Source organism: Musca domestica, unplaced genomic scaffold (genome assembly GCF_030504385.1).
Source record: "Musca domestica strain aabys unplaced genomic scaffold, Musca_domestica.polishedcontigs.V.1.1 31, whole genome shotgun sequence".
NCBI lineage: Eukaryota > Metazoa > Arthropoda > Insecta > Diptera > Muscidae > Musca > Musca domestica.
The window spans coordinates 4,220,098-4,232,225 of record NW_026712309.1 but is presented as its reverse complement, the minus strand read 5'-3'; the positions used below and the strand labels follow the sequence as shown (position 1 = coordinate 4,232,225).

General features: G+C 36.2%; 1 protein-coding gene across 1 annotated transcript; it reads left to right on the top strand.

Annotated features, from left to right (window-relative positions):
* Positions 1-26: 26 nt before the first annotated feature.
* LOC131803633 (serine-enriched protein-like) lies at positions 27-2,870 on the top strand. The gene has a single exon (XM_059125061.1). The coding sequence runs from the start codon at positions 27-29 to the stop codon at positions 2,868-2,870; it is 2,844 nt and encodes a 947-aa protein (XP_058981044.1).
* Positions 2,871-12,128: the final 9,258 nt, after the last annotated feature.

Genomic DNA, 12,128 nt, shown 5'->3' with positions numbered 1-12,128 from the left:
GCCAGGGTCCGTTGACGTTGAATGCCATGTTGGCGGCCAATGATAAGGGTTTGAGTCCGCATACACCCAAAAGTCCAATACTACCGCATCCTGAGTCGAAGAGTCCGGGCAGTGTTAGCCAGAAGACACCGACAACATTGTCAAGACAGGGTACCTTGAGAGCATCGCATAGACGTAAGGGCAGCATGACAGGCTCGCTGTCTTTATCGCAGGGCCGTAAGAGTCCAGTGGGTTTTAACGATCGCAGTCCCCAGGGTCGACGTAGTCCTCTTCTAATTTCCAATGATCGCCTCAAATCACCCAATGAACTACCTTTACATCCCACCTTTGGCACGGCCTCGCCCACTGTACGCTCTCCATCTGCAGAACGTAGCCGCAGTCCCACATTTAGCATCCACACCCAGGAGAGACGTTCCCCCGTTGGCAGTGCGGCTCCCACAGATTTTGGGCAATATGCCCGAAGTCGTAGTCCCACATCCACGGTCCATGTCCAGGATGGCAATCGCTCCACATTTGATTCCTCCACCGAGCAGGAAGAACCCATGCCGGCACGTACCCCCACCGGGTACAAACGGCCTTCCATCAACCTCTTCACTCCCATCTACTTTAGTGGCGATAAACGCAGCCCGATAGGACCCATACCTCCCATAACGGTATCCAATCCAGCTGAAACCTATCGCATGGCCGAGAGCAACAACATGTCAGCTGAGAGCCAGAGAGAAGCCGAACTCAAACAGCAGCGGGAGGAGAAGGAGAAAGCGGAAGCAAAGAGTGCCGGCGACAAGGAGCAACAACCGTCGGAGAAGAAAAGCGTCATGCGTGAGATCCTCGCCTTTGTGCGCAAGCCCTCCAAGCACATCTCGACGCGCACCAATCGCTTTGCTAATGCTTTTACCAGAGCCGAGTCCGGGTCATCTAGGGGACCGCTCATACGCCAAAGTACTTTTTCAGCCAGTCCGGCCGCATCGTCAACGGCTGCAAAGAGTGCTGTGCAGAAGCAAATGTCCGAAGTTGGATTCGAACCAAAGATGTCACTGAAATTCTCACACTATGCCAAAATGTCTCTGAAACTACGTCGATCTGCCCGCGACGAGGAGAAGTCCCACAAACATCAGCAGCAACAGCAGCAGAAGCGTTCTTCCAGCGATACCCAGCGAGCCAGCAATGATTCGTCCGGCACCTTCGGCAGTGGTCTTTTGAACGTTCAAGAGGGCAGTGCCTCAGGCCGGGCCACACCGTTGAGCGATATTCCCTTCGAGTTCGCCAATGTCCATTTCGAAAAGGTAGGTGAATCCTATATCAAGCATGACAAGAAACACGAAGAACAGAACAAAGGTGACGAACGCGAGGGCGAAGAAGAAGACGAAGAGAACACTGAAGATGCCGCGGATCCCTCAACCGACATTATGTTAGCCAATCTGGTGGAGGAGATCAATAATTCTCTGAAAATCTCCTCCCTGACCACCGAACAGACGGCCAGCGTTCATCACTTTCAGCGTCGTTCTGAGAGTCGTGAACCCATCGAACCGCGTATCAGTGAGGAACGGGAATCGGACTCAAATGATTTGATAATACCCGAAGATTTCCGTTCCGAACTGGTGGAGATTTTAAAGGGCTACACCGAGGAACCGATCTATGTTAATTTGATTGACCTTAAGCGGGAAACGGATGATGCCGAGGCGGCTGCCAAAAAAGCCATTGAGGCAGCTGCCTTGGGCTCGTCCACCGACAAGTCACCGCTGCAGTGTCCCACAATCGAGTTTGTACCGCCGTCAAGGCGTTCATCGTTCGATCCTCCGCGTTCACCATTCCTGGAAACTTTACGCAGTCCAGGCGGTGATACGGATGCCAGCTTGCAACGTTTAGAATCGGGTGGAGATAGTTTTGAAATGGTTGAGGGTGACCGCAAGTCCAGTAGGGCCGAGTCTAGTTTTGAGTGTCCCTATTCCTCGCGGGAAACCAGTTTTGAGATATCACGTTATCAGTCCACCAGCTATGAAGATCAAAGTTCCAGCTTTGAAATTGTCGACATTGATGAGAAGAGCAAGAAATCAAGCATCGATCTGAGGAAGTCCTCAATAGAATTGGTGGATGCCGAAACTTTCCAGAGATCAAATTCGTCACCGGGTCGGAAGTCGTCCCTGGAGACCCATTTTGATTACACCCCCTCCGAGGCCAGTGGTGGTGCCGGTGGCACCTCTGCCGGAGGCGGTGGTGGTATCTTTGGCATCACCTCCATCAGATCTCCCAACTTTCCCATGACCAAAAAGCAGAGAACCGAAACCTTCAAATCCCTACACATCTCACCCTTTAGTGCCTTTTCACGTGCACGTAGTCCCCTCTCCAATCAGACTTCCTCCAATTATAGTTCACGTGATAGTTATGATTCCAGCTCGTCGGCCGGACACCATGAGCTGCCGCAACGCAGTCCCTATGCCGATCCGACCAAAAAACATTTCCCCCTGACCATCAAACAAAAGGAAGAGGAAGTGAAGACCTTCCTGTGTACCGATCAAAGGTGTGCCTCGATTTTTGAGCCCCGCCCCAGTTCAGTTTTGACGCAGCAATTTTCGACAGGTTCCATGTCAACGCCGTCAGGTTATGCCAATGGCACACCGAGGGCTTTAAGTGCTGTGGGCAGTAGTATTGGTGGGGGATTTTCGAGTGGTAGTGAATTTGATCCGCCCTCACCACGGCGGGCTACTAGTGCCTCGCCGAAACATACATTCACGTTTCGTATAGTTCTGAAGAAGGTGGATAGCTCACCGGAGGCATTGTGTCCGGAGAGGCATAGAAGTCGTATAATTGATCGGTATCGAAGGCGTGACAGTAGACGACGCCGGTTGCAGACCACGGGAAAGAGTGTTTAAAGGGAATGGGAGGGAGGTTTGAAGTTAGGTGGATAAAAGAAGGCTGCCAGAAGGTTAAAGATCGCCTTTTGAATTTATGGGAAATATCAAATTTTTCTGCGGATAGAAAGTCTTCTGCTTGCCTTCTATAAATTTGAGGCCCTGCTTGAATATAAAACCTTCTGTAGATGGTAATTATTCTGTGTGTCCTCTATGGATAGAATATTTTCTGTAGGTGTTTTATGGAAGACCTGATATTTAAGGATATATTTACGGGGTCTTATAAACATACAAAGAACCTTTCAAATGCCACTTATAAATATAAGACCTCCAATATCCTTTAGAGTTCTTCCATACGTTGAAGACCTCTTAGAGGTTTTCTTAACATAAAGGATCTACAGACAATCTATCGACAGAAAACCCCTCACATAGAAGACGCATGGATGGATCTCCCACAAATTTCGGTAGTAAAAGACCATCTACAAAATATTCCCTATGCTCATAAGTGGATTATAATTTGAGAAAACAAAAACTGAAAAAATATCACACTTTCAAATTTTTCAGCTTTCAAATCTTCCACTCAATTTTGAAATACGTAAAGCAAAAACAAAGAGAGATAATTTAATTTCTTTTTTAAATCAAAACAACTAAAACAACCCGATTCTAAACTCAAGCTCAAGGTGTAGTTAGAAATCTTAAAGGAAAAACAAAAATATATCAAAACTTATTTAGATAACAATTTTTGACAAGTATTTTTGACCCATTAAAAGCAAGATAAAATAAATATTTTTAACAAATAATTTAATTAACAAATTTTTCTAAGAAATCTAGATGTCTGTTAAAAATAATTGAAACCCTGTTAAAACCTCGATCTAAGATAAATTCTAAAATGTCAAACAATAGAGAGAGCTTGAAGAGAAACAAGAGCTAACAAGGAGAGCAAAGAGTCCAAACAGTTACAATGCCGCTATATTTCTCTCATTTTTCCAACGAACTCAATAAAAATTACTTTGGTATCTAAAGTATTTACGTACGACGAGTGGCATATTTTACAAAAATACCAAATAAGAAGATATGTTTCATATCTTAGGAAGCCGAATTTTAATCATCTTTTCTTGGGCTTAATCATATAAAAATATTATTTTTTAACCCTTCGTCCTAAGGAAACTTCCTTGATGCTGTTAAGGTGACAATACATAAAAATCTATTTTTATTGGATTCTTCGTAAAAAACAGATGAGCGTAGAGTGAACAAGTATCAATTACCGGCTGAAATTAGATGAGGTCAGGTTTGTTCTTTTAGAGAGAATATAACTTAAGGCAGCCAAAAAATTCTTTTATATTCTCACCTTTAGTCCTGGTATAAGTCGGGCTTTAGGGATCAAAACATCAAAATAATCAGCTGAAATTAAAAATCTTTGCAATGTCTGCTATATGGAATTTGTACATGGTGGCTCAGAAAGATCGAAGTGGTGTGAATTTCTTCTAACTTTTTATTTAAGATATTTTTTTTATTTTTTGTTTTTTTTTTTACTTCCGTAAATTTATAACGAATATTTTTAGATTAGTTATTAAAAAAGATATGACTCTTACAAATGTGCTCTTTGCAACACATTTTCCAAGACCTTTCGCAAAATTTCCGGTATTATGTTGATAATTTCGTCTCGAGTATTGGTTTTTAATTTCTCAAAAGTCCTAGGCTTATCAGCATAAATTTTCCATTTAAATAACCACAAAGAAAACAGTCTGGAGCGTTTAAATCCGAGGAAGGTGGAAGCCAATTAAAATTGCTTCTATGCGGAATTATTCTTTCACCAAAGATGTCGCGTAAAAAACCCTCGCAGTTAGCGCTGTGGCTCCATTCTGTTGGAATGGTTTTCTATGGCTGGCCTTACAAAATTTTCCAACATGACCCAATATCGATCGCCAGTGATGAACATTTCAACACCTTATTAATTTTCAAAAAAATATGGCCAATGATCCCCTCTAAAACACATTGTCGTTGATGAAGTACTCTAGGGCATTTCGTAGCCCATATCCAACAGTTTTACCTGTAAACAAACACATTTACTTGGAAATTGACTTCGTCACTCACAACCAAGTTATGAATAAAATTAGGATTCTCTACGGTTTCGATTCTTAGACAAGTTGAATTTTTATATGGAAACTTTCTGGTATTTTAAATATTGTGAAACGTTTGGATAGAGGTCTTGTATGTTCTTTTTTTTTTTTTTTTTTTTTTTTTTGGTTTTAGAAAGTTGAAACTTGGCCAATTTCCAGATAACGCCACAACAAGCAATCGGGAGGGTTCCGCTAGGTCGTTAATGTTTAGAGCAGGTGTTTACAAGTTAAATTTGATCTTGTGCAAAAATTCAGCAATGGCAGGAAGATTTTTAATCCCATGTTTGTTGATGAAATCCACAGTGGATCTTGAGCTCCGCATATAGTGATTAGAATTTCTTTCCGACGAAAAGCGATGGCACTGAAATAGGATATGGTCGACATTTTCCTCAGTGCAACAAGTTTCACAGAGGGCAGAAGGAACTGCTTTCATTCTTTCCAAGGTGGCATTGCAAAAGGCGTGGTTTGTGACAACTCTGTTGAGTGTTTTTGTATCCAAAGGGGTAGATGTGGTATTGTGGAACCATGGTCGTTTGGTGACTTCAGGGAAGATTGTGAAGTAATGGGAGGAGCCGGACAATCCTCTTTCTTTATACTCATTTGCCCATTCTATCCACAGGTCGTGAGTTATATGGTTAATTGCGTCAGAGATAGTCAAGGGTGTCTCAATCTGCGAGCCAATCTCTCTCGCCATTCTTGCGGCCTTGTATGTTCTTACATTTATAACTTTGCTAACCTCTATTGTTTGACAATTTTAGTGCAAACCATTTTCCTTAATACACGACAACCCTTAACAATAACTAATCAAAACAGCTGTTTTTGAGCTAAGCATTTCAACAATGACCTAAAGCGCCATCTTATGACTATATAAAACTCCAAAAAAAAAACATTTGATAAGAATGCAAACCCAAAAACAATAATATTTCTTGGCAATATTAAATAAAAAACAAAAAAAAAACATAAATGTACAAATTCACTCAATAATAATAAAAACAGTAAATATATGTCTTAAAATAAATAGCAAACACATTTTTCATATTTGTATATACAACAAATTTGATTCAAAGGAAACCTATATTAATAAATATTGAAAGTTTTTTTTTTTTTCAATAGGACTAGGCATTTCCCCCCTCTCAAACACTTGACAATCTTTTTAGGGTTTCAAGATGACAACAACAAAAAAACACGGTGTATACTCCACTTGTGGTCCTTTAAAATCTCCAGGAACAAAGTGCACGCCATTATTTTTTTTTTATTTGATATGTTTAAAATAAACAGTTTATATATTTACTGAATTGCAACTTAAAACACAAACATATGTATACCTGATGATTGTTAATAATAAATACAGAGTTTAAATAATGAATGTTACCAAACACAAAATACACATCATTAAATAATTAATGAACTTTGAGAAGCAAGACGTTTAGAAAATTAATAATACGAATAATTTTGAAAAAAAAAAAATGTTAACATATGATTGCATGACGTAACCTTCATAATTCTACCATCATTTAAAAAAGTAATGGCCGTTTTACATCGGCATTTAAATTATATGTTGTACGACAATCTAAAAAAACGCTTTAAAACATTTTCTGTATAAATACAACTTATAGGATGTTTACAGTTTACTGGATTTAGTAAAACCAGTGAATTAAAATTATCAATTCCATTACATGTACAAATGTCAAATAAATCCTCAAAAAGAAGGCTAACCCTGCAAAAAGCTATAATGTAAACATACTATTAAATAATCACAGCATTAATCTATGGAAAATGTAAACATGGGATAATACCATGTTCTCATCATGGTAGAAGAATATAGGTAGACGCATCGACACAAGTGACGGGACAATAAACTGTCAAACCAATTTTGTAATTGAAAATTTTGAATAAAAAATTATTCAAATTTGTAAAAATTGTTGAAAAACGCATATTATAGTAACCTCCGATTGACGTCGTATAAGAAAACTCAAAAATCTACTTATATTTGAAAAAGAATTTAAATATTTTTGACATATCAATGTTCTCAAGGGTTAATGCATCTACCAGCATTCTTCCACCAGGGTTCTCATTGGAATTTAAACAATGTTCATACGCCACGATTCGTAACCCATGATATTTTCGCGCAATTCGACAGTATAATAGAAAATTCTTCATATTTGGGATCAGTTTTTTAATAAAATTACAAATTTCTGCCTGCTATGTTTCCATGGTAGAAGAATACCGGTAGATGCATCAACGCTTGGGAATGTTGATGTGTCAAAAAAAAATTAAATGTTTTTTTCAGAAAAAGTAGATTTTTGTTATGTTTTCCTATACAACACCAATCGGCGGTTGTTATGATAAGCATTTTAAATAATTTTTAAAAATTAGAATAATTTTTCATTCAAAAATTTCAATTCCAAAATTTGTTTGACAGTTCATTGTCCCAGCAGCTGTGTCGATGCGACTACAGGTATTATTCTGTCATATTGTGTGATGTACAAATAGTTTTGTTTACATAAATCAGCTGATTGATAGCAAACTAATACAGGGAGAGAAAATAAAACTATCTTAAGGTGCAAGTATATAAAAAGATTGAAGTCATGGCTAGACATATTAATATTAAATTATAATGAAAAACGACGGCAAGATTTTAGTGCGACTCTGTAATTTCTTGACTTCAAGCGTCTTATGTACTTACTCTCAGAGAAAGAAGTTGCTGGACAATTTTTTCGGGAGAATTTAATTCTTGCGCAGACAAACCTGATATACAATTAGACACTCTTAGGCAAAATGTCCTCCATCACATTTTTACATACATTTGACAGAATATTGTTAACAAATTGAAGATTCCTGCACTCAAAGGAATAAAATGCAATAGTGACTTATTTTGATGTTTAAGCCTATTTGTTATTATGTTTTACATGCTTTTATGTTTTACGGAGATTCATCACTTATTTGACGTATAACTAAAGGAATTGATAGTCTAAATAAAGCGTTTTATAAAAAAATATGAAATCTCAGTTGGTAATTTAACATATGAATGCATATATATAGATGTACATACAAACGTATGTGTATCTATGTACCATGGCAGAAGAATACAGGTAGATGCATCAACGCTTGGGAGCATTGATATGTCAAAAAAATTTAAATATTTTTTCAAATATAAGTAGATTTTTATATACTTTCTTATACTACGTCATTCGGAGGCTATTATAATTCGCGTTTTTCAACAATTTTTACAAATTTAAATAGTTTTTCATTCAACATTTTCAATTACAAAATTGGTTTGACAGTTCATTGTCCAAGCAGCTGTGTCGACGCGTCTACCTATATTCTTCTACCATGGTATGTACGAACGGCCATTGCTTTTCGTTGCTGTCGTTGCACAAACACATTAACATTATCATCATTTAAATGCAAATTAAAGCTCCAACTAAATAAATAGCTTATTTTAATGGCTTAAATGTGAGAATACATAACACGCTTTTTTAACTGGCTTAAGTCATTTGCTGGATTTGTTAAAAGAAAACAAAAGAAGATAGGGTGTGCAAGTATAGATTATGGACCGAAATAGAACTAAGTCAACCTAAAACTCCTTTGCTATTTTATAAAGAAGCCAGCCCATGGATTAAGTCAGCCAAAAAAGACGTTCATGTTCTCTCACCTTTAGGTTATTTTCTACTAGCTTAAGTCATCGGCTTTCTTCTTCATAAAAGAAAAAAAAGGAAATCTAGGTTGAATATGCTAAGGTGAGAATACATAAAACTACCTTTACCATTAAATTTCGTCCCATAATTTATACTTTTTCACCCTACATTTCTTCGTTGTTTTACAGTAAAACAGGTCTTTATGTATGTCCTAAAGGTCAGAATACATAAAACGATTTTTTGACTGGCTTAAGTGACCGGCTGATTTCTTCGGAATAGAGCAAAGCAGCGTGGGGCAAAAAAGGAACTAAGTAAATCTAAGACTCCGAAGATGACGGTCTTAAGGGTGGATTCTTCGTAGAGGAACAAAGGGGGTTTAGCTTGACATAGTTCGATTTTGGCCCTACGCTTCTTTGTTCTTTTCCGAAGAAACCAGTCGTTGACATAAACAAGACAAAAAAGAGTTTTATGTACTGCCATATTAAGGCTTTAGCTTGATTTGAAACAACTGGTACATGACTGCATTTGCGATAAAAGAATATGGAAGGAGAACAATATAGGTAGACGCATCGAGACACCTGCTGGGACAATGAACTGTCAAACCAATTTTGGAATTGAAAATGTTGAATGAAAAATTATTTAAATTTGCAAATGATGAATGATGTCGTATAGGAAAACATGTAAAAATCTACTTATATTTGAAAAGACATTTAAATTTTTTTGACATATCAATGTTCCCAGGCGTTGATGTATCTACCTGTATTCTTGTGCCATAATAAGGAGTAAGGGTGGAAACACATAAAGCGCATATTTGGCTGGCTTAAGTCATCGGCTGGCTTCTTCGTAGAGGAACAAAGGAGTTTTAGGTTGAATTAGTTCGATTTTGGCCCTATGCTCCTTTGTTCATTTCCGAAGAAGCCAGCCGATGACTTAAGCCAGCCAGATAAGCGCTTTATGTATTCCCAGCTTAAGTACGACCTAATTAAAATTCGTCTGGAGCAATTTATTATTCTTTTACCAGAAAAAAACTTTCACACGAATATAATATTGCTTTTGTTTCTCTGCTTTAAACTTTATTTATACCGAAAACATTTTAATAAAAATTGTTATTTAGATTGTCACGTTCATTGTTTAAACGTCAAAAAACGACGTTCCTCTATAAAACGCGTAATTATGGCGTCGGTGTAAATTTGCCTCTTAATACCGTAATTTGATGCAAATTTTACTCGTTTTATTAATCATTTAATCGTCTTGCTTTTTATATACTTTGTTTAAAAGTATAATAAATCCACAAAAAATAAATCACATAATTTTATTATTAAAAAAATATATGAATAATAAACTATTAAAGCTGGTCATGGGGCCGTACTTTTTAGTAAATGTATGAAAACAAAACAAATAACTATTTTATTGCCCAAAAAATATATATTTACAATAAAACAGAAAAAAACTGCATTTAAATATACAAAACCATAAATTTGAAAAAAAACAGTAGTTAATTTTTTACAAGAGCTTGTTTTGTTGTTATATTTATTGGCTTTTTGTGTTAAACAAATAACAATAATCCCCCCAAAAAATAGTTAAATATTTTATATTGTAACAAAGAATGCAAGTAGAAAAAGTTATTTTATTTTCATTTATATTATTTTTATTAAAAATAAACAATTATGCTTTATATGGCTTTTAGTTGGTAGCGATTTTAAACATAGTCGTAATTAAAGCTTTATTTAAAACAACCATATAAACAGCTTAAATACACATCACAATAATGCGTTTTGGCTTTTTGTTACAAACCTACCGCATCGTGTACGCTTCAACACAGATACAGTTTTGTAAAAAAAATCTCTTTTTATTCTCTGGAGAAAATTCAATTAATTTCTTTATGTAAAACTTTTTCTATTTGCAGTTTTATCTAAGGATTACTCTACCAATATTAAAACACAACTACAGCCAAATAAATATACTACTTTATTTATATATATTTAAATGTTTTATATAAAAAAATATATTTTAAATATTTCAACATAATTGTCAAAAACAAAAAAAAGTTTGTTAAAACAAGGTAATTGTAATTGTAAAGCTTGGATTGTTTGAGCTTAATGACATACTGATTTGTTACAAAAAAATACTGGGAGAGGAGTTAATATTTATATTATTATCATTATTACTACTATTTAAAGATAAACAGATTACAAAGTTATATATGTATATTTATTAAATATAAGAGAACCAACAAAAAAATAAAAAGAACAAATGTCTTATTAAATTTTAACATGTGTTTAACATGTGTTTTATGTTCAAAGTGTAAACCAACTTTAAGGGTAGTTCACACTGAATGGTAAGTCGGATTGTTTTATGACTGAACGGAGTTGCTAACTTATAGGCAGGAAAAGGAGTCACAACCATGGAACATTAAAAATGCAAGGTAAAGCTTCCAGCTGATTACAATTCTTTTTCTAAGTGTGCCCGACTTCTGCCAATTTTGTGTATGTATTTATTGTTTTGAAAAACAAAAACACAATATTTTTAAAATCAATGATTGGAAGACGCGTAAATTGTCATACGCTCATTAAAGCTATTCGGCAATTTTGTCATGGAATTGAAAGATAGAACTGTTTAGATTATAAAGAAGAAAATAAAGAAGGTCCGAGCATTTCATTCACTTTCCCGCTGTTAACTGATTTTAAAAATGAGGAAAAATATTGAATAAATGAAAACAACTTGTTGCAAGCAAATATGACAGGAAGCAGGCATAGCCTCAGGGCTGTATTTCTGTAGTTTTACGAAACTGTTCTACCTCCTTTTTGTACCAGGGTATTACCCATTACAAACTTCAAATACGAAATTTAATACAATTCCGCTGAATGATGTAGCTAAAATCTTCAAAAACCCAAATACCAGGAGGCATATTACAACTTGTTTTGACTATTTTACAGCTTTATTTCAAAGTTTTTTTTTATAATATCCACCATACATAGTTTGGAGGGTATATTAAGTTCGTCATTCGGTTTGTAACTCAACGAAATAATAATTTTAGACATAACTAAGTATATATTCTTGATCAGCGTAAAATTCTAAGACGAATTAGGCCTGTCCATCCGTCCTCCCGTCCGTTTGTTGTAATCACGCTAGAGTCTAAACGAATAAAGATAGGAAGCTAAAATTTTGCACAGATCAGTTTTTTGCAGGCAGATCAAGATCAAAGATGGGCTATATCGGTTCACGATATCGTATAGTCCCCATATAACGGAACCCTGGAATTTTGATGACTGTCTCTACGAAGAAGCCAGCCGATCACGTAAGCCAGACAAAGAAGCGTTTCATGTATTCTCATCTTCACTGATTTTTTACTTGTTTTTGTTTTTTAACTGGGGAAAAATATAAATAGAGTTTTAGTTTGCTCAACCAAATTGAATTGAAGACAAAGAGGTAATATTGTTGCCAAATTCCAAGATGTACTTCCCATTATAGTCGAAAACATAAATGACTTATGTCAGTCATCGGCGGGCTTCTTTGTAAAA